At 49.6% G+C, this 22,522-nt stretch overlaps 1 protein-coding gene across 12 annotated transcripts in view; it reads right to left on the minus strand.

Annotated features, from left to right (window-relative positions):
* Positions 1-973: 973 nt before the first annotated feature.
* The window catches only part of LOC134523570 (NACHT, LRR and PYD domains-containing protein 12-like), a 46,466-nt gene continuing 24,917 nt past the window's right edge, over positions 974-22,522 (minus strand). For 7 of the 12 annotated variants that reach the window (XM_063352616.1, XM_063352610.1, XM_063352612.1 and 4 more), the window contains 4 exons: positions 19,042-19,212; positions 17,470-17,640; positions 15,773-15,943; positions 14,687-15,231 (listed from right to left, as the gene is read on the minus strand). In XM_063352616.1, coding sequence (XP_063208686.1) covers positions 15,048-15,231; positions 15,773-15,943; positions 17,470-17,640; positions 19,042-19,212 — 697 coding nt within the window. In that variant the 3' untranslated portion in view covers positions 14,687-15,047. Of the gene's footprint in view, positions 2,633-12,087; positions 14,636-14,682; positions 15,232-15,772; positions 15,944-17,469; positions 17,641-18,507; positions 18,676-19,041; positions 19,213-21,040; positions 22,320-22,522 lie in introns of those variants that run through there. The other 5 variants (XR_010073350.1, XM_063352617.1, XM_063352619.1 and 2 more) reach the window with 5 other exon arrangements.

The raw sequence follows: 22,522 nt of genomic DNA on the forward strand, positions 1-22,522 counted from the left end.
ACGTCAGCGTTGCACCGCTGCAGGAGCAAAGGCAAATCAGATCCTGGTCTGCATCTGAAGGTCCATTACTACCAGAGGTAGAGAAATGATCACCCCATTCCACTCAGCGCTTGTCAGGCCACATGTGGAGAACTATGTCCGGTTCTGGCCCCCACAATTTGAGAAAGACGCAGGCAGACTGGAGGAGGTCCAAAAGAGGGCCACAGAGATGATCAAGGGGCTGGAGAACCTGCCCTGTAAGGAAAGGCGGAGGGACTTCGGTGTTTTTGTTGTGAAGAGAAAGCTTGGGCAGGGAGGGCTCATCACAGTTTTCCAGTGCAGCCTTTGGCGCTGTTTCCCACAGCATTCTCCTGGAGAAACTGGCTGCTCATGGCTTGGACGGGTCTACTCTTCACTGGGTAAAAGACCTGGCCGGACGGCTGGGCTCAAAGGGTTGTGGTGAATGGACTTACATCCAGTTGGTGGCCGGTCCACCACCACCACCACCACCAGAACACCAGCTGTGTTCCCCACGGCCCAGTATTGGGGCCTGTTTTGTATAATACCTTCATGGCTGATCTGGTAAACTGCTGTGATGAGTGCAGGGGAAGAGCATCACAGGACAGCACGAGACTCAGCATGGGATGTTTTGGGGGAGGAACTAGAGGTGGGGGAAGGGAAGGCTCGGGGTGGTACTGGCAGGAAAAAACATGAGAAAACTAGAGGGAGATGTCATAACGTGTTTGTCCCTCAAGAACTGGTTGCTGTTCAGGATGCTTGCCTGGCCATGGCCTGCTTCTGATCAGTGCATCCTGTCTGGTCTTTGTCTTAAGTTCTGTTCTGAACTATTTGCCCTGGGGAGGTGCTCTCTATTCGGTGCGCATTTGTGTTCAGAGGCTATAACTAGCCCAACTTATGCTCTTTTTGCTGTGATACACACTGTCAAATTCATGCTCGGATGGAGTCCAGAATTTTTTACCTAAATTTGTTACCTAATTTACCCTGTTGCCTTGGCTCTGTGTGGAAGAGGATGCGGAAGCAGCAGCCCTTTGAGCACCATGGACTCACAACTTCATAGGTATTGTCACTGACATCTCTGCATTGGTCACAGCAGGGGCCTGAGGTGTATTTTCAGCAATAACTGAAAAATTAAATGCACGAAACCCCTCTTTTATTGCTCAGAGTTTAGCCCCCTCCATAGATGTGATGAGTGGTGTCCTTCCCCATACCCACAGAGCACATCCTCTTTGCCTGCTGTAGATTTGATAAGATAAGTTTTAAACAGATGAGGTTTAACGGCTCCCCTTAGACATTGACTTCATTCTGTGCCTGTCTGCTGGAATACTAGTGTATGCAAGGAAGGGTACATATTCAACACACACACACGTGCGTATGCGTGCACACACATGTGCATGCACACTTGCAGCAGGAAAATTTTTGCATGTGAGGAGAGCAGGTCTGCATGACAGAACTTTTTTTCACAGCAAAAGTAGATTGAATAGAAGTTAACAGGTTGACAATACCTGTGAAGAAGGCACAGAAACATCTGGCAGAGCACTGTGCTGCTGGTTACACCAAGTCCCCTTAAGCAGCTGAACTAGGAAACCAGAGAATAAATCCAAAGTGCTGGGGAATGCAGTCTTCCTGATTTGGGCTTTTTTGTTCTTTTTTCAAAGGTATGAAATTGCCCCAATTGATTTGACGAGGAGGTGGCTAAGGAGAAGCACGCATAGATTTGTGATCCACTTTTGTTCTTCAGACCTGCCCCTTTCTCAGCCTCCTCCTGCCAAATCTCAATGCCAAGGGGAAGGTGTTTGGGAACTCAGTCAGGCCCTTGTTGGCTGCCCTCAAGGATTTCCTGACATGTGCCCACAGCTGGTACGACAAGCCTGCTGAGTCATGTAGAGAGGCATGCTCTCTCCTTTCCCCTCAGATTTGCTCAGTCTCAGCATAAAACCCAAGCTTCTCGGAGGCACCACTCGGGCAGTTTGACCTTGGACAGCCAATCTAAGCTTGGGTCAGCATGGACAGAGTGCTACCTGCCTGCCCGCCTTGAGGTAGAAAGAATTATGTTATGCTCTCATTTAGTGGGATAGGATGGAGAGGCGAGAAAAGGTATCTCTGTCCTGGATTTTACCTCTTTGCAAGGCTCCTGAATTGCACTTTGCAGGGAGGGCAGAGGGAGAGGGGAGCAGAAGGGCTGTACTCAACTTCCACCCTTACCCACAGCTTTTTTGGCACTGGTTGCTCAGTGAATATCACTGGTTAGAGCATGTAATAGGATGCAGGCTTTAATTGGACTCTGTCCTGGTTCCAGTGGGGATAGGGTTAATTCTCCCCAGGCTCCGGCAGGGACACAGGTATTCCATCCCGTGGGAGCCGTGCCCAGTCGGAGCTGCCAGGGGAGGCAGCAGGAGGTTGTGGCTTGGCAGCAGGCTGGGGTGTCCCGGGTCCAGTCAGTGAGTGGTGAGTGGTGGTACCGTAATCATCTTTGTACATTCCCCTATCCGTGTTATTGTTGCTGTTTTCTTGTTCCCTTTGCTGTTCTGTTAAACTGCCTTTGTCTCAACCCAAGAGTCTTGCCTTTTTCTTCCAATTCTTCCCGTGGCAGGGGAGGCTTTGAGAGAGTGGCCACATGGTTCTTTGTTGCCACCTGAGGACAAAACACTACAGTCCTTTTTGGCACCCAGCATGGGGCTTGAAGGGTTGAGATAACGACAAAATCCAACTAGAGCTTGGAAAAATGAATTTGTTGTGTGCATTTATTATATTAGGCAAATAGTCACTAGTCACCATGTTGTTTGATTTGTTCTCGTGGCTGTGTTATGTAAATTTCTATATGGCTTCCTGTGTATACTTCCCGTGATGCTGTTTATCACCTCTGGGAGAGGGATCAGGATTATAATTTTGCTGTCCTGTGTGATATCAGCTTATGATATGATAACGTCATTGTTCAGACGTATTTTGGGGTGTTTCTGTGGTTTTGCTGTCCTGCCTGTACCTTGGGCACCGTCTCTCAGAATTTATTAATAATTACACCCAGTCTATGGGGAAACAGGGGGGGACACTTTCCCCAGCTCTTTTGCCTCCCTTTTCTCCTTCGGGTCAGGTATGACAACTTTTAAGAATTTTGAATATCCTTGGGATGCTCAAACCAGCATGTTCCTAGTGTTATGTCTCCTGAATACGTTCCAGGTCTCGTTTAGGGTTACGCGACTATTTAAGACTACCACCCGGAGATCTGCTCCGAGGCTGGATAGTCAGGGGTGGCACGGCATGTGGGAGAGCATGGGCAGGTACCTAGAGAACTACTCACCTCCTGAGTGAGACTTCATCCCTGAACAATTACAGAACGCTGATAAAGTGGTAGAATATTTGAAGGGAAAATGCTGTGGTTATTCTGGAGAGGCACAACTCACCGCGCTGTGCTGGGCCCTGGCCAGTATCTACCAGGCACTGCTCAGTGTTACGCAGCACCCTCAGGGGGAAGAGATGGAGACCAGACCGACAGACACTGCGGCTACTGCAACCCCTGCGACGGACACTGCAACTACTGCAACCCCTGCGACAGACACTGCGGCTTCTGCAGCCCCTGTGACAGACTCTACAGCTACTCCAACCCTGGTGGCTGCCACTGCAGCTGAACCAGAAAACCAACCCGTGCCAGTATCAGTTGCCCCTCTACAGAAGAAGTACACGGAGAAATCAGTTGGCTTAGTAAGGGATGATGATGAAGCAGGGCCATCACGAGAACAGGAGGAAGAGGCAGAACCAGAGATAATCACCCCATCCCTATCCTTGATTGAGCTGTGGGATATGCGAAAAGATTTCAGCCAACTTTCAGGTGAGCACATTGTCACCTGGCTGCTATGGTGCTGGGTTAACGGGGCCAGTGGCCTGGAATTAGAAGGTAGGGAAGGCAGGCAGCTGGGATCCCTGTCTAGGGAAGGCAGCATTGACAAGGCAATTGGGAAGAAGACCCAAGCCCTCAGCCTTTAGAAATGACTCCTGTCAGGTGTGAGGGAGAGGTACCCCTTCAGTGAAGATGTTGTATGCCAACCAAGCAAGTGGACCACCATGGAAAGAGGTATCCACTACCTGGCACATCAGACCCACAGGAGTATAAGGCTCTAGTGGTCACGGGTGCACAGTGCACCCTAATACCATCAAGCTAGAGAGGGTCAGAACCCATTTGTATTTCTGGGGTCACAGGGGGATCCCAAGAGCTGACTGTACTGGAGGTGGAAGTGAGCCTAACTGGGAATGAGTGGCAAAAGCATCCCATTGTGCCTGGCCCAGAGGCTCCATGCATCCTTGGCATAGATTACCTCAGGAGAGGGTATTTTAAGGACCCAAAAAGGGTACAGTTGGGCCTTTGGCATAGCTGCCTTGGAGACAGAGGAAGTTAAACAGTTGTCTACCTTGCCTGGTCTCTCGGAGGACCCTTCTATTGTGGGGTTGTTGAGGGTTGAAGAACAGCAGGTGCCAATCGCTACCACAACGGTGCATCGGTGGCAATATCGCACTAACCGAGACTCTCTGATTCCCATCCATAAGCTGATTCATCAACTAGAGGTTCAAGGAGTGATCAGCAAGACTCGCTCACCCTTTAACAGTTCCATATGGCCAGTGCGAAAATCTAATGGAGAGTGGAGGCTAACTGTAGACTATCGTGGTCTGAATGAAGTCATGCCACCGCTGAGCACTGCCGTGCCGGACACGCTAGAACTCCAGTACGAACTGGAGTCCAAGGCAACCAAGTGGTATGCCACGATTGATATAGTGAATGCATTCTTCTCGACCCTTTTGGCAGCAGAGTGCAGACCACAGTTCGCTTCCACTTGGAGGGGCGTCCAGTACACCTGGAATCGACTGCCCCAGGGGTGGAAACACAGCCCCACCATTTGCCATGGACTGGTCCAGACTGCACTGGAACAGGGTGAAGCTCCAGAACATCTGCAATACATCGATGACATCATTGTATGGGGAAACACAGCAGAAGAAGTTTTTGAGAAAGGGAATAAAATAGTCCGAATCCTTCTGAAAGCTGGTTTTGCCATAAAACGAAGTAAGGTCAATGGACCTGCACAGGAAATCCAGCTGTTAGGAATAAAAATGGCAAGATGGACGCCATCAGATTCCAATGGATGTGATCAACAAAATAGCAGCTATGTCTCCACCAACTAGTAAAAAGCAAACACAAGCTTTCTTACATGTTGTGGGTTTTTGGAGGATGCATATCCCAGATTACAGTCTCATTGTGAGCCCTCTGTATCAAGTAACCCGGAAGAAAAACGATTTTAAATGGGGTCCTGAGAAATGACAAGCTTTTGAACAAATCAACCAGGAAATAGCCCATGCAGTGGCCCTTGGGCCAGTCCGGGCAGGACAAGATGTTAAAAATGTGCTCTACACCACAGCCGGGGAGAACGGCCCTACCTGGAGCCTCTGGCAGAAAGCACCACGGGAGACTCGTGGTCGACCCCTGCGGTTTTGGAGTCGGGGATACAGAGGATCCAAAGCCCGCTACACTCCAACAGAAAAAGAGATATTGGCAGCATATGAAGGGGTTCGAGCTGCTTCAGAAGTGGCTGGTACAGAAGCACAACTCCTCTTAGCACCTTGACTGCTGGTGTTGGGCTGGATGTTCAAAGAAAGGGTCCCCACCACACATTGTGCAACTGATGCTCCATGGAGTAAGTGGATTGCACTGATCACACAGCGAACTCGAATGGGAAACCCCAGTCGCCCCGGAATTCTGGAAGTGATCATGGACTGGCCAGAAGGCAAGGATTTCAGAATGTCACCAGAGGAGGAGGTGACGCGCATGGAAGAGGCCCCACCATATAATAAACTGCCAGAAAATGAGAAGAAATATGCCCTGTTCACTGATGGGTCCTGACGGATTGTGGGAAAGCATCCAAAGTGGAAGGCTGCTGTGTAGGGTGCTACGCGACAAGTTGCAGAAGCCAGTGAAGGACAAGGTCCATCGAGCCAGTTTGTAGAGGTTAAAGCCATTCATCTTGCTTTGGACATTGCTGAGTGAGAAAAATGGCCAGTACTTTCACAGAATCATAGGGTTGGAAGGGACCTCTGGAGATCATCTAGTCCAGCCCCCTGCCAGAGCAGGGTCACCTAGAGCAGGTGGCACAGGAACGCCTCCAGGCGGGTTTGGAATGTCTCCAGAGACAGAGACTCCACCACCTCTCCGGGCAGCCTGGGCCAGGGCTCTGCCACCCTCACAGCAAAGAAGCTCCTCCTCATGTTTAGGTAGAACTTCCTATGCTCAAGTTTGTGCCCATTATCTCTTGTCCTGTTGCCGGGCACCACTGAAAAAAGACTGGCCCCATCCTCCTGACACGCACCCTTTAAGTATTTATAAGCGTTGATAAGATCCCCCCTCAGTCTTCTTTTTTACAGACTAAAAAGACCCAAGTCACTCAGGCTTTCCTAATAAGAGAGGTGTTCCAGTCCCCTAATCATCTTGGTAGCTCTCTGCTGCACCCTCTCCAGCAGTTCCCTGCCCTCCTTGAACCGGGAAGCCCAGAACTGGACACAGTACTCCAGGTGCGGCCTCCCCAGGGCAGAGCAGAGAGGGAGGATGACCTCCCTCCACCTGCTGGCCACACTCTTCTTGATGCACCCCAGGATGCCATTGGTCTTCTTGGCCACAAGGGCACATTGCTGGCTCATGGGCATCCTGTTGTCCACCAGGACTCCCAGGTCTCTTTCAACTGAGCTGCTCTCCAGCGGGTCATCCCCAACCTGTCCCGGTGCAGGGGTTATTCCTCCCCAGATGCAGCACCCTACACTTGCCCTTGTTGAATTTCATAAGGTTCCTCTTTGCCCAGATCTCCAGCCTGTCCAGGTCTCTCTGTATGGCAGCACAACCTTCCGGTGTGTCAGCCACCCCCCCCAGCTTTGTGTCATCAGCAAACTTGCAGAGGGTGCACTTCATCCCTTCATCCACGTCATTGATGAATATATTGAAGAGGACTGGACCCAGTACTGACCGCTGGGGAACACCACTCGTCACTGACCTCCAACTAGACTCTGTGCCCCTAATCACTACCCTCTGAGCTCTGTCTTTCAACCAGTAATCTATCCACCTTACTGTCCATTCATCAAGCCCACTCTTCCTAAGCTTTCTCTCTACAGTGATTCATGGACAGTGGCAAATGCTCTGTGGGGGTGGTTACAGCAGTGGGAGCAGGGCAACTGGCAGCGCAGAGGCAAATCCATCTGGGCTGCTGAACTATGGCAAGATGTTGCTGGCCGGATAGAGAATCTGGTTGTGAAAGCATGTCGTGTAGCTGCCCATGTACCCAAGAGTCAGGCCACTGAGGAACATCAGAACAACCAGCAGGTGTGTTAGGCTGCTAGGATTGAATCAGGTGGATCTGGACTGGCAACGTAAGGGTGAACTATTCATAGCTTGGTGGGCCCATGACTCCTCAGGCCATCAAGGGAGAGATGCGACATATAGATGGGCTCGTGACCGAGGGGTGGACTTGGCCATGGACACTATTGCACAGGCCATCCATGAATGTGAGACATGCGCTGCAATCAAGCAAGCCTCTTTGGTGTGGAGGACGATGGCTGAAATATAAATACGGGGAGGCCTGGCAGCTTGATTATATCACACTGCCACAAACTCGCCAAGGCAAGCGCCATGTGCTCACAATGGTGGAAGCAACCACCGAATGGCTGGAAACATACCCTGTGCCCCATGCCACTGCCCGGAACACTATCCTGGGCCTTGAAAAACAAGTCCTGTGGCAACATGGCACGCCAGAGAGAACTGTGTCGGACAATGGGACCCATTTCAGAAACAGCCTCATAGACACTTGGGACAAAGAGCATGGCATTGAGTGGGTACATCACATCCCCTGTCACGCACCAGCCTCTGGGAAGATAGAACGATACAATGGACTGTTCAAACTACACTGAGAGCAATGGGTGGTGGGACTTTAAAACATTGGGACGCACATTTAGCAAAGGCTGCCTGGCTAGTTAACCCCAGGGGATCTACCAATCGGGCTGGCCCTGCCCAATCAAAACTTCCACGTGCTGTAGAAGGGGATAAAGTCCCTGTAGTGCACATGAAGAATATGCTAGGGAAGACAGTCTGGGTTAGTCCTGCCTCAGGCAAAGGCAAACCCATCCATGGGATTGCTTTTGCCCACAGACCTGGGTGCGCTTGGTGGGTGATGCGGAAGGATGGTGAAGTTTGCTGCGTACCTCATGGGGATCTGATTTTGGGTGAGAATAGCCAATTAATCAAATTGCATGATATTAATTGCTAAATAACCCTGCCACTGTATGTTCTTGTTACTTACTATAATTGCTATCAATTGTACTACAGTAAGAATCACCCAAATCAATGACAGATGGACTTTGATGAAAAACTGAGTAAAGCACAGCGGTGATGGGATCAGAACTGACCTCAGCAGCTGGTGCCCAGCAACTTCCTCGAGATCTGCATCTTCAGCCCATGGACCGTGGGCACCAGCTGCACTGGGTACACCAGCCGCAAGCTCCAAAAATACAACATGCAACAGTCCAGCACCACACACCATCTCACCTGCCCTGAAAGACTGTTCTAACGGACATTTTAGAGGGATGGCCCATAGGCTAAGGGCATTATATCTGTATGAATATATATGTACATATATATATATATAAAAAAAAAAGACAGGGGAAAGCGGTGGTAATTCATTGGAACCTGTAAGATCTGGACATGACGTAGATGGTATGGAATAAGGGGTGGATAACATCCTGGTTCCAGTGGGGACAGGTTAATTCTCCCCAGGCTCCGGCAGGGATACAGGTATTCCATCCCAGGTGAGCCGTGCCCAGTTGGAGCTGCCGGGGGAGGGGGCGGGAAGTAACCGCTGGGAGCGAGCTGGGGGTCCCAGGTCTGGTCGGTGAGCGGTGGTTCCGTAACCGTGTTTGTACATTCCCCTATCCGTGTTATTGTTGCTGTTTTCTTGTTCCCTTTTGCTGTTCTGTTAAACTACCTTTGTCTCAACCCACAAGTTTTGCCTTTTTCTTCTGATTCTTCCCTGTGGACAGGGGGCGGGAAGCTTTGAGATAGTGGCACGTGGTTCTTTGTTGCCGTCTGAGGCCAAACCATGACAGATTCCCACTGGGGGAGCTTGAATTTGGTAGCAAGAGTGAAGGGAATGGAGAGGGCAGACACTTACCCCTGAACAAACAGGTTTCTCTTGCCAGTTTGGGGTTTATGCTTGGGAACACTTCAAGGCTGGAAGCAGTGGCCACAGCCCTAAAAATGCTTCACGGCCTAAAAAGGCCTTGGGAGCATTTTTTTTTTGTTGCTTCCATAACCACTTGCCTTTTCTCTTCTCCCCTCCCCCTGTGATTTTATACACAGGGCCTGTTCTCTGGCCCCTGCCCGTGGACACACTCCAGTATTCCACACTAGAAAGGACAGAAAGCTGGGAAAGCTGCAGGACCACCACTTCCTGTGAGTGAAGACAGCTTGTCTGGGAGGCATCTTCGCTTTAACATAGCATTGCTTCATTTCATTTGGGTTTCAGCTAAAACTTCTTCTGGAGCTTCTAAGCTGTCAACACCTCAAGGCAATCATGGCCACGGTTTGCTGTCATGCTCTTCTTTCTATCCATAGAGAACATGTGGGTGTTTAGTTTAGTTTTAGGGGTTGGTGGGCACACCTGAGTGTCACAATTCTTGGTGACTCCACAACAAGCTTCTGGCCTGTGCTGAAATGTCTTCACATGTTTTAACCCCTTTGACACCCTAACCCGCACCACTGGGACGGCCAGGGTGGCTTTGCTCTTCATGTTCTCCACAGCCCCTTGTGCTGCCACACCAGCAGCCCTCCACACCGTCTTCTCCCCAGGCCTCTTGTCAGGGTATGAGCCCTCAGCACAAATCTGAGCCATGCCATGTAGCCCAGGAATGCCATATTGCCATTGCTGGTAAAGGGCCACGGGCCTGGCATGGACTGTGCCAGGGTCAGGCTTATCAAGCTTGCTTTGCATGAAATTGTCTCAACCTGCCCAGAGCTCTGTTTTCATGTGACTTAGCTGTAACAGCAATTTTTCTAATAACTAGGTGGCTGTCTAATTTTATCTTACTTTGCTTTGTATGGTACAACCCTCTTTTTTGTTAGGGAGTTGTATTATTGCAAGAATACAACTCAGCTGTATTATCGTATTGTTGTTGCTCCCGTAATTTTGTACAGTTATTCCAACAATAATAGAGCTATTCTGTGTGGAATGAGACACTTGCTACTCAGGTAATGACACAATGTAGAGGAATGTGAGACTGAGACAGCAAAGGTCTTGAGAAGAGGAACACGGCATGTAGTGTGGAGGAGTAACAGGCACAGGATGAGAGATGGGACGCAGCGTGGCCCTGGACACGAGTGTTGTCCCAAATCTGAGTTCCTTTAACCTGGTGTGCAAGAAGCCAATATACACCCAGAGGTGAGATACTGGTTTATCTCATTTCTACGCAGAGATACATGCTAGCTGGTTGACCCAAAAAGGTAGCACGACCTGGTAAGCTCAGAGTTAAGTATTATACATTTGAAGTAATGGTTAAACAATAGTTATCAGTACTTCCTACAGTTACACTTAGCCTTCCTCATTCCCATTGGTTCTTACTCTGCCTCATCTCTACTTAAAGTTGCAGCATCCTCTCTTTTCACTAGTCATGCGCCCCAAGGAGGGGGCTTTCCCTGCCTGAGGGTGGGTTTTTTTACTATGTTAATTAGGATAGTTCACTCAACTATTAGGATAGTTCAAATAACCTTGTTAGCAGTTCTGTTCCTCTTGAGCTTTTCTTGGTATTCCCTTATTTTGGCTAATTTATGGTATCCTCCTGCTCTGTTTCCAGGGTCACCTGTTGCTAACTATTTACAGTGGTTAATTGTACCCTTTACTTCTAGTATTTCTCCAACACCAAGGGCCTAAAAACATCTCACCATTGGACGGTGAAGTAAATGCAGCCCTGGGGCTGGATAAAACCATTTTCAGGGGAGTAGCAAAGAGGACAAAGAACAAGTGACCAACCTACGTAAAATGCACCACGTATAGTACCTGCAGATGTAGCGTGAACTTGCAGACAAGTGAAGAAAGACCAAGGTGTGAACGTATGGTAGGAAACATACCAAGACTTCCTAGGAGGAAGAATCAATCATCATCAAAATTACTTGGTTTGGGATGACTTTCAAGCAAGCACTCACCAGTCTCTCATCCCTCTCCAATGCTCAGTAGTTTTCTCTTACATACTCTCCACTTCTCCAGCAGGATGGGTGTCCCCACTTGAAAAAGTAAAGCCGAGAAAGTCAAGTCTATAGAGCAATGGCTATGCAATTTGCAGAGAAGAGTTTGACCTTTCTTCACTTGAAGAGGTCACAAAACACCTTGCATGGCAGGAAAATGTGTGAGCCACAGAGGCTGGAGGTAAGCAGAGTCCCACTGTGAAACGGACTGGGGATCTGAGCCTCCTTTGTTCTCTGCCTTTCAGGCAGACAGGCATCCTGCAGCGGTTTGGCTGTGCTCCGAGCTCGTCCATGGCTCTGCAGGGACTTGTTTTTCTCAAGTCAGCCTTGAGGTCAGCCTCAGCCCCTCAAGCCGAGTTACATCAGGAGTGCTTCACACCAGAATCCTAACTGAGCGGTGGCCAAATTCCTGTGGTGTGCTGGCCCCAGCCAACAGCCAGGCACACACAGCCACTCACTCACTCACCCCTCTCTTCTCCAGGACACAGATTAAACAGAAGGAAGGCAAGAAGACTTGTTCATGAAGATAACAGGAGTCTAATAGGTGAAGAAAAAGCTGCACATGCAAACAAAGCAAAAAAAGTAAAGTACTCACTCCTTCCCATCAGCAAGCAGGTGTTTATCCACTTCCTGGAAAGCAGAGCCTCAGCATGCAAAGTGTTCCTTGGGAAGACAAATGACATAACCACAAACATCCCCCCACTTCCTCCTTTCCTTGAGCTTTTCTTGCTAAGCATGTGTCGTGGTTTGGCCTCAGATGGCAACAAAGAACCACATGCCGCTCTCTCGAGCTTCCCTAATATGGGAAGAATCGGAAGAAAAAAAGGCAAAACTCATGGGTTGAGACAAAGGCAGTTTAACAGAACAGCAAAGGGAACAAGAAAATAATAACAATAACATGGATAAAAGAATGTACAAACACGATTACGGAAGCGCTGCTCACCAACCAGACCCGGGACCCCAGCCCGCTCCCAGGGGTGACTTCCTGCCCCCTCCCCCGGCAGCTCCAGCTGCAAACCGCTCACCTGGGATGGAATACCTGTATCCCTGCCAAAGCCTGCGGAAAGTTAACCCTATCCCTGCTGGAACCAGGACAGCGTGACATAACATGGTATGGAACATCCCTACCCTACACCCTTGGGCAGAGTGGGAAAAAGAGAAAGCCTTCATGCTGTGTAAGCACTGTTCAGCTGTAAGAGACGGCTCGTGAATTCCCTGACAGGAGGGAGAAGGTCCTCCAAGCCTTCAACGGAATGCCTCAAACACTCGCAAGAAGATAAATAGGTGTTCAAAGAACGGATAAGGCTAACAGGCGCCTGAAAAGCAGTGGTAGGACTGTCTTGTGAAGGCAAGATAGTTCTGCCACTGGTGTGATGAGCTTGCCAAGTTCTCTGTTCTCAAGGCCATTGTGTCCAATAAGTGACCTTTGCTTCATTATCCACAAAACGCATATGAAAGTGCACAACCCTGCATATGCTAATGAAGATTATAGAGATCATGCTAAACTTGTATGACTATGACACTTGTCTCTCCACCCACATCTTGCTACACGTCACCTGGGAGAAGGGAGAAACCTGAGACGAGGCTCTCCTCAGCAAGGGGGGTGGACCGTGCTAATTCAGCAAACATGAAATGGGAAAATAAGTGCCTCTGAGGAGGGAACAAAGAAGAGAAAGAAAGACAACGACCGTGCCTGGGAAGATTTTTCCCAAGAAAGAAGATTACGCCTGGGAAGATTCCCTGAAAAAGACACCGGAACCAGGACCAATGATCTCTTTATCTCTGTCTTTTTCTCTGTCTTTTCCTTTCTCTATCTCTCAGTTTCTCTTTCCTTTTTGAGTTGTTAAGTTACGACCTTAAGTACCGCTTGCCATAAGTTGTTGTATACCTGTTGTTAAGCAACACAATGCATACCTCACCATTTGCTATAATTTGTTATGTACCTAACTGATTATTGTCAACTTGTTAAGACCTACACTAATCATTTTGGGAAACTGATAAATGTTTGTATGCAGACCCTCAGATTTATCTCACCTTAGTCCACGCTGGTGGGGATTTACGAATCTGAGTCACTTACCGCCCCTCTTTCCTGAGAGTGGGACATGACAGGCCTGGTCACAGGACAAGAGTTAACAGGCACAAACTTGAATACAGGCAATTCCATCTCAACACGAGATGGAATTACTCTAAGGGTAACAGAGCACTGAAACAGGCTGTCCAGAGAGGCTGTGGAGTCTCCTTCTCTTGAGGTATTTTAAACCCGCCTGGACACATTGCTGTCCAACCTGCTCTAGGTGAACCTGCTCTGGCAGGGCGGTTTGACTAGGTGATCTCCGAAGGTCCCTTCCAACTCCTACAAGTCAGTGATTTTGTGAGAGGTGAACCATATCACTTTAAAACCTAGAGCAATGGGACTGTTAGCCCTTTTACAGTCAGGCTCCCCACATCTGTTCAAAAAACAGTATTCAGTTAATGTTCCTCTTTACATACATCACATCATACTCATACATGCCATCATTCACTTTCCTGCTTTTCTCCTTCAATCATGCACTTCTCAGGCATGTGTAATTGGCTAATTACTTTCTCCATGAGTTAAGACACATACAAACCTCACTTCACCATCGGCAGCTGACGATGGAACCCGTCACACAGCCTAAGGCCTGTACAATACAGATGTCTTGTAGTCATCCTTTATACTCGGTGAAAAGGAACAGAAATTTCCAAGGCATGGTTCCACCACGTCTAAAACAGGCTGCCCAAATAATGTTCTAGCAGTTCTTACTCCTCTTTACTAAGAGGAGTATATAAGACATAAGCAGCTGGGGAGAAGTTCAGTTGCCTGAACATAAGGGCCATTTTAGACACTTTATGGTGTGACAGTCATCTGCGTGGGGCTGGGAGGCATAATACAGGGTCTATGGGAGACCTTCACTGTAATAAAACAGAGCCACAGGCCAGGTGGGATATCGCAGGGTCTCGCCAGCTTTGTTTTGTGCAATGGTGTTTCTTGTCTTGAAGCAAGTGCTGCGCAGAGGGAAATGTAAAAGCTGCATGACAGCAAATATATTTCTTTTCTAGCAAAAAAGTTTTCTCTATGATCACCAGATTTTCTATTAAAGAACACATCTATTTGTAAACTTCACCAATCCTAAAAACCGTAACTGGGTCATTCTTTGAGAACCCAATTCAGCAAAATATCAAGTACCTAGCATACCATATAAATTCACAGGAAGTTTCCAAAACCAGTGATGGCATCACTCAGCCAGAGAGCCTGGCTGCAGAGAACCCTGCTCAAGAAATGTAGCATTTATTCCATCCAGTCTTTTCTTCTCTCAGGGAGCTAGCTTCTGTTGTGTTTCTTCATTTAATTATGATCTGATCCACCTTTGGAGAGAAGTAGAAAGAACTGTTTAATGTACCCCAAGTATTGACTACTGCCTGACACCTGAGAGCACTGCACAATTAGACACACATACCATTCTTACTTCACAGCACCATGCCTGCCAGACCCCCGTCTTGCTGTCATCCCCATTCCCCAGCTGCTGCTCTCATAGCCCAGAAGTATCATGTGGAGGGCAGTGGGGATCAAAAAGCCTGGTCTGGTCTAAGCTTTTTTGCTTCCATGAAGGCCCTTGACCAAGGCGATTTCTTCTCGTTCAGAGCACACAAATCTCATTCAGCACACACTTAACTACAAGTAATTCAGACCTAACTGTGTTTCAGTCAGAAGAAATAAGTGGGGTGTCCATCTTAGTTGCATCCTCATCTACAGAGCACAGTGTGAGACCTGTGGTCTTCAGAAAAGCACCTCACTAGACCTAGGAATGATCCAGCTCTCTACAGTCCGTGGCCTCTGCAGGGTCTCCTTCAGCATGAGGGCCTGAAAACACTCCTTCCACTGAAAGGAGACAGAATCCACCAAAAACTGCAGCGTGAGGATCTCCACGGGTTTAAGAGATGGAGTCCTAGCTCCTTGAAGGCTGTGAAGGAATAGACATATAATTCTAACTCCTGATCTTACACCATGAGAAAGCAAAGCAAAGCAGTAATTCTAACTAGTTCAACCCCTACTTCAACCCCTATGACATCAACACCCTTGAGGAAGGGACTGATACGTGACTGGTAATTTTGGAAATGGGATATGATTCTCCAGAAAGAGTAGTAACAAGGCCTGAAGCAGATAGCTGGACAAAAGCAATGACAGATATCAGAAAAGTTCACTGGGAATCAAGTGAGAATTCATCTTCTTCATAACGTGCTTCTGGCATTTAGACAGATTGTAGGACTTGGGTACAGGAAAGAAGATGCCTGCCGGGGCATCCTTTTCCCAGACTATTCTTGCTCTCCCTCCGAGGAGTGCAGGTAGAAACCATGGGATGACCAGGGACCCAGTGCTGCAAACAAACCTTGCTTGCAGCCTTCTCTTAAAGAAGCAGCAACACACATTCTCAGTGACACACCCCATTGAGAACTGCCCACAGGGCAGCTGGAAAAATTCCCCATGGATCCCTATGTCCTTACCGCAGTGTCTGCAGCTGCCAGTCAGGATGTTTCAGCTTCTCACATAACAGCTGCACTCCAGAGTCTTCCAGGTTGTTAAAACTAAGGTCCAGGTCTCTCACGCTCAGATTGGTGCTGAGCACCATGGCCAGATAGCCACAGCAGGCACCGGTGAGCATGCAATTCCACAGCCTGCAGAAGACACATCGTAAAAAGGTATGAGGCTCACAATAGCTGTGACGACCAATGCACCCTCTCACAAGGCCCCTGACTGTAAGCCTAGCCTATTCCACACCCCACCCACACTGACTACATGCCAACCACTTTGTCAGTGAGTGACCAGCACTGGAGCCAACACCCATTCTCAGTCCAACCTGAAGCCAACCCTCAGCCAGCCCCTTCTCAGAGATGCACACAAGAGGGAATGGGTTCAAGCTGCAGCAGGGTAGGTTTAGACTGGACATTAGGAAAAAATTCTTCACAGAAAGCGTGGTCAGGCACTGGAATACGCTGCCCAGGGAGGTGGTGGAGTCACCATCCCTTAATGTGTTTAAGAGTCGTTTAGATGTGGTGTTGGGGGATATGGTGTAGGGGAGAACTTTGGAGAGTGGGGTTGATGTTGGACTCGATGATCCCAAGGGTCTTTTCCAACCTGAATGATTCTACGATTCTATGATAAGAGTCAATCAGCGCAAGCTGCATAACACAGGAAACTCTAATTAGATTTTAGAAAAAGTTTCTTAACCATGAGTGTGTTCACCAAGGCTCCAGAGAGGCTCCAACCTAAATCATTTTATGATTCTGGGTTACGATACCACCATGGGCAATACCCTGCTGGCTGACAGCCCTTCTTGCCTGGAATACAGATCTGTGGAGACACTGCTACAGTCGTTCGAACCCTCCCCGCATTCATGATATAAATCCAATGATGCACTCCAACAGAAAACATGGTAACAGGAATTCCGCTTTTGCCAATCTAATCCTTATTGCAGGACCTGCTCATTCCTGGCAACGTTTCAAATCTCTAGACAAAGACCTCCACTAGCTTCTGCCCTGCATCCTTCCACTGCCCAGCTACTCTCCTGGCTCAGGTGGGAGAGCTGACAAGACTGTTAATTAACCAGTTCACCCATCTGTGTGTGTTTCAGGATCCACTTCCTCCTTCATTGCCTCCACATGCCCTTACACAACTCCTTCAAACTTCCACAGCACTGCTCTATCCCACTATAAAAGCTGACTTTCGAGCTCAGCCCCATAGCACAAATCCCAGAAGAGATCCCTACATTTCAGCTGATCACACAGAGGCCCCTGCACTATTTCCAGACACAATGACACCCCAAAGGGGTGGACATACCCCTAGGGAGCCACAAATTCACACACACTGGACCGAGGAGTCAGACCCGACAGCAGAGACCTTTCACAGGGAAGGATGCTTGGCCCTCTTCCACTGCTTGCTTACTTGGGCCTGTGCACCCCTGAGGCTACAGAGACCAGGAACACAGCAGGAGCTGGCTGGAGGGACACCTCTTTCACACACTCTGCATGTTCTCCTGTCATGGCACGCATGGAGCATGGGCTTAGCAGGGACCCAGTGCTGAAGATATCTGAATTTTAGCACCCTCACACCTTTGCAAGAAGCAGCCAGAAAGCCCAAGTCCCACTGAGTGCTGCCCATGGTGTAGCCAAGGAAAAGCCCGACAGAGCCCCATGTCCCTCACCGCAGCGTCTGCAGCTGGCAGGAAGGATGTTTCAGCCCCTCACACAGCAGCTGCACTCCAGGGTCTCCCACTATGTTAAAAGCAAGGTCCAGGTCCCTCAGGCTCTGGCTGGTGCTGAGCACTACTGCCAGGTCCCCACAGATGGTGCTGGTGAGTTGACAATGGCATAACCTGCAGAGGACAAAAATGGACAAGATCCATCGAGTTGTCACAGACACCAGGACAGATGCTCTTGCTCACCAACCCATCATCAAGTCAGCGACCATATGCCAGGGCCATAGCACTGCTCACACTCACCACATGCCCGCCTCATGGCTAATGACGGGCCAGCACCCCAAGCCACCACCTGCTGCCAGCCCAGCCCACGGCCTCCCCCATCCCCTCCCCTTCCAGGAGGCTCTGCAGCCCCTCAGCCCAACAGCTCTGCCCCCACCACGTAGGACCCACCCTGGGGAGGGCTCACCATGAACCCACCACCACCCTCTCCACCCACCGATCCCAGACAGCCTGGCCACCACATGGCCCATCCAGTCCTGCCCAACTCAGGACTGGGACAATAAAGGTAGCAGACACTGACAGTTCAGGTCTGCCACGCTTTCCTTCAGAGCACCTGGAAGCATTGTTCCCTGAAGGTGATGCAAAGGGAAAGCACCCAAAAAGATCCAGAGTGTGAACATCACACCTTCCACATCAGCACTTCTGCCCTGTGCATCTAGCCCCGTGGCTCAGCACTATTTACAATGGTGAACACTGCCTTTCAGTCCCCCAACCTTCTTGATTAATTCCCACCACCTCCTGCCCCTGACCCTCTTCCCCACTGACCGGGTACCTCCAAAGGCTAGAGACAACAAGCGGGGACTTCTGTGAACTCCAGGTTCTCCACAGACACAGTCACATCAGTGTGCACACCAGTGCTCCCACTGCCCCATGAGGGTGTGCACAGCTGGATTTCACTCTCTGCCTAGAGGGTCCCAGTGCAATGGGGCATACCCCGTACAACTCAAACACCCACCTGGGGCTCACACTGACGAGACAGCATCTATGCAAGAACACTGACATCGGGAACGGTAGCTCGGATGGCAATGCGAGTAGAAAGGGAAAGACTGGAACGGCAGCTGAGTGACTCAGACCATGTGTCAACACATGTCTGCAAAGGCAGACACTGTGCACCCAGGAGATCAGGACGGACTCTCCAGCTCAGTCCCCCTGGAAAGGTCAAAAGGATAGCCCTGCCTTTCCACTGCTTGCCCACAAGCCTCTCTACTGCAGTAGAAGAGGGAAGCATGCCCAGAGAAGCATGCATCCCCCTGTGGTACTACAGAGACCAGGGCTGGGGCAGAAGGCCCCTAGCCAAGACACCTGTCACAGCTATTAGTGCTGTCCTGGCAGGGCAGGGCAGGGCAGGCGGGGAGCATGGGCCGAGCAGAGATCTCACCCTGCAGATGCACCTCACTGGTAGCCTGTCGCCACCCCTGCATGCAGGCAGCAGCTGCCCTGCCCCAGCCACAAGCTACACTGAGTGTCACCCATGGGGCAGATGGAAAAGGCCCCGAGGAGCCCCATGTCCCTCACCGCAGCGTCTGCAGCTGGCAGGAAGGATGTTTCAGCCCCTCACACAGCAGCTGCACTCCAGGGTCTCCCAGCTCATTATCAGCAAGGTCCAGCTCCCTCAGGCTCTGGCTGGTGCTGAGCACTGCTGCCAGGTCCCCACAGATGGTGCTGGTGAGTTGACAATGGCATAACCTGCAGAGGACAAAAATGGACAAGATCCATTGAGTTGTCACAGACACCAGGACAGATGTTCTTGCTCACCAGCCCATCACCAAGTCAGTGACCATATGCCATGGCCACAGCCCTCACTGCTCACACTCACCATATGCTCACCCTATGCTCCACCTTGCCCATTTAGGCCCTTTGGTTTTTGCTCAAGACCTTCCAGGTACTGCTGGCAGCTTTTCAGAACAGGCCTTCTTGATTATGCTTTGAGATCTTATACATGTTTTGTTCCGCCATGAGCAAGAAAACCTTCCCTTTGTAGAGCCCTTCCCAGAGCAAGGCCTCCTTTTAACTTTGCTCTGATCTAGGGAAAGACAGCTCTTACCACCTCAATTTACAGCGAGCTGCCCCTTATGTGTTTATAGGGTGGACAGGGAAATAAACCTCCATATGGCTCAACAGTGAAGCCACCAAATGAGCTCTCCCATTTCAATATCAAAACAAAACATTATGCACATTGTCTGAAAATCAAAAGAAATACTGGTGAATGGGGCTCTGAGGTATACAATTGGAGGGAGGATAATGCAGGAGAAAGCACAGCTCCAGCTAGGAGAAAGACAGAGAACCCACTTGTGGTGCACTGTGGCATAACGACACCCACGCGTAGTCATAGATGAGCAGCAAGTACAAGAGAGTGACGAGAGAGGGCTAGAGCTTTAGAGACGTAAAAGCTAGAGAAGAAGTAAAGAAGTTCTTGCTTAACTAAGTCTGAAAAGTAGAAAGGAGAGCAAATGCCCTGAGCACCGAGGGAATGCCGATAGCAGTTGGAAGAAAGAGACCTCCTCGGTAATAATGTCCCCTGGAAAGACAATGTGACTATGAAATATGGCATAATTCCACTCAACAGGACGGGCATGACCATAAGTAGTTAGAAAGCAGATTAGCTTGGCAAAAGAAGACCTAGGGTCTGGTTAACCACCCTTCTGCAAATGTGAAGAGCAACAGGTATTCTGGAAAACAGGTCTGTGAGGACCTTCAGACAATTCTTCAGACCCTCCTTGCATCAACAATTTAAACCCAAGGATGCAAGATTTTGACAGAAAAAACAGCATCAGTGACTACTACTCGGTCAATCTAATCTTTGCTGCTCATTCCTGGCAGCATTTCAAAGTCTTCAAGCAAAGACTGATGTAAAGATCTCTGTTCATCTCTGCCTTGCATTGCTCTGCTGCCCAGCTGCTCTCCACATGCACAGGTGGGAGAGCAGGCAAGACCATTTTAATAGCCCAGTCCAACTGCACACTTTTCTCAATCCATTTCCTCCTGCATGGCTCCACAGATTCTTGAACAACCCTCCCAGCTCCCACAGTATTCCTCCTATGCTCTGGTATAATAGGTGGGATCACAAGCTTAGTACCACTTCCACCTGCACAACGACCTTGGAAAAGCAGATACCACTCCCTCCCCTTCACAAATCTGCCCAACTTCTCCATCTGATGAGTGCCATTTCCAATATCAAAATTCCTCGGTTAGCCACCCCGGCTTACAAGATGAAAAAGGCTGAACGGAGCTGGATGCCAGGAGGACTCTGAGGGTAAAGGGACAGACTGCATTACATAAGAAAAAGTTATAATGTAAAGATGGCTTCAAAAACATACACAACAGAACGTGACTGACAGTGACCTCACCTATACAAGGGGTTTGCTCCCCTCTTTCAGTTTAAAACCGTTACCCCTCGTCCTATCGCTACATTCCCTGATAAAGAGTCCCTCCCCAACTTTCCTGTAAGCCCCCTTCAGGTACAGGAACACTGCTATAAGGTCTCCACGGAGCCTTCTCTTCTCCAGGCTGAACAACCCCAACTCTCTCAGCCTGTCCTCACAGCAGAGGGGCTCCAGCCCTCGGATCATCTTCATGGCCCTCCGCTGGACCCGTTCCAACCAGCCCATGTCCATCTTATGCCGAGGACTCCAGAGCTGCATGCAGTACTGCATCTGGGGTCTCACCAGAGCAGAGTAAAGGGGCAGAATCACCTCCCTTGACCTGCTGGCCACGCTTCTTTTGATGCGGCCCAGGATGTGGTTGGCTTTCTGGGCTGCAAGCGCACATTGCCGGCTCATGTTGAGCTTCTCGTCCAGCAGCACCCCCAAGTCCTCCTCAGGGCTGCTCTCATGCCATTCTCCGCCCAACCTGTATTTGTGCCTGGGATTGCCACGACCCAGGTGCAGGCCCTTGCACTTGGCCTGGCTGAACTTCTTGAGGTTCTTATGGGCCCACCTCTCAAGCCTGTCCAGGTCCCTCTGGATGGCATCCCTTCCCTTCAGCGTGTTGAGCGTGCCACACAGTGGTGTCGAAGGCAAAGTTGCTGAGGGTGCACTCAATCCCACTGTCCATGTCTCCGATAAAGATGTTAAACAGCACTGGTCCCAGTACCAATCCTTGAGGGACGCCACTCATCACTGGTTTCCACTTGGACATTGAGCAGTTGACCGAAACCTTTTGCGTGCGGCCATCTAGCCAGTTCCTTATCCACCATCCATCCATCCATCAAATCCATGCCTTTCCAATTTAGAGACCAGGATGTCATGCGGGACAGCGTCAAATGCTTTGCATAAGTCCAGGTAGATGACGTCGGTTGCCCTCCCCTTATCTACCAATGCTGTGGCAACAACATAGAAGGCCACCAAATTTGCCAGGCATTACCTGCCTTTGGTGAAGCCATGTTGGCTGTTACCAATCACCTCCTTATTTTCCATGTGCCTTAGCAGGGATTCCAGGAGGATCTGCTCCATGATCTTGCCAAGCACAGAGGTGAGACTGACCGGTCTGTAGTTCCCTAGGTCTTCCTTTTTTTCCTTTTTGAAAATGGGGGTTATGTTTCCCCTTTTCCAGTCAGTGGGAACTTTACCAGACTGCCACAACTTTTCAAATATAATGGAAAGTGGTGTAGCAACTTCATCCACCAGCTCCCTCAGGACCCATGGATGGATTTCATGAAGTCCCATGGACTAATGTACCTTCAGGTTCCTCAGAGGGTCTCGAACCTGATCTTCTCCTGCAGTGGGGGGTTCTTCATTCTCATAGCCCCTGCCTTTGTCTTCTGCAAATCCATTTCAGTAACACTGGAAAGGGACCTGAGTAACCCAGCAAATGTCTCGATAAATGACCATGGCCACCCTGTGCTAATGCAGATATTAGCATGCTGGGAGATCAGGACGGACTCTCCAGCTCAGTCCCCCTGGAAAGGTCAAAAGGATAGCCCTGCCTTTCCACTGCTTGCCCACAAGCCTCTCTACTGCAGTAGAAGAGGGAAGCATGCCCAGAGAAGCATGCATCC

This window comes from Chroicocephalus ridibundus, chromosome 14, assembly GCF_963924245.1.
Source record: "Chroicocephalus ridibundus chromosome 14, bChrRid1.1, whole genome shotgun sequence".
NCBI lineage: Eukaryota > Metazoa > Chordata > Aves > Charadriiformes > Laridae > Chroicocephalus > Chroicocephalus ridibundus.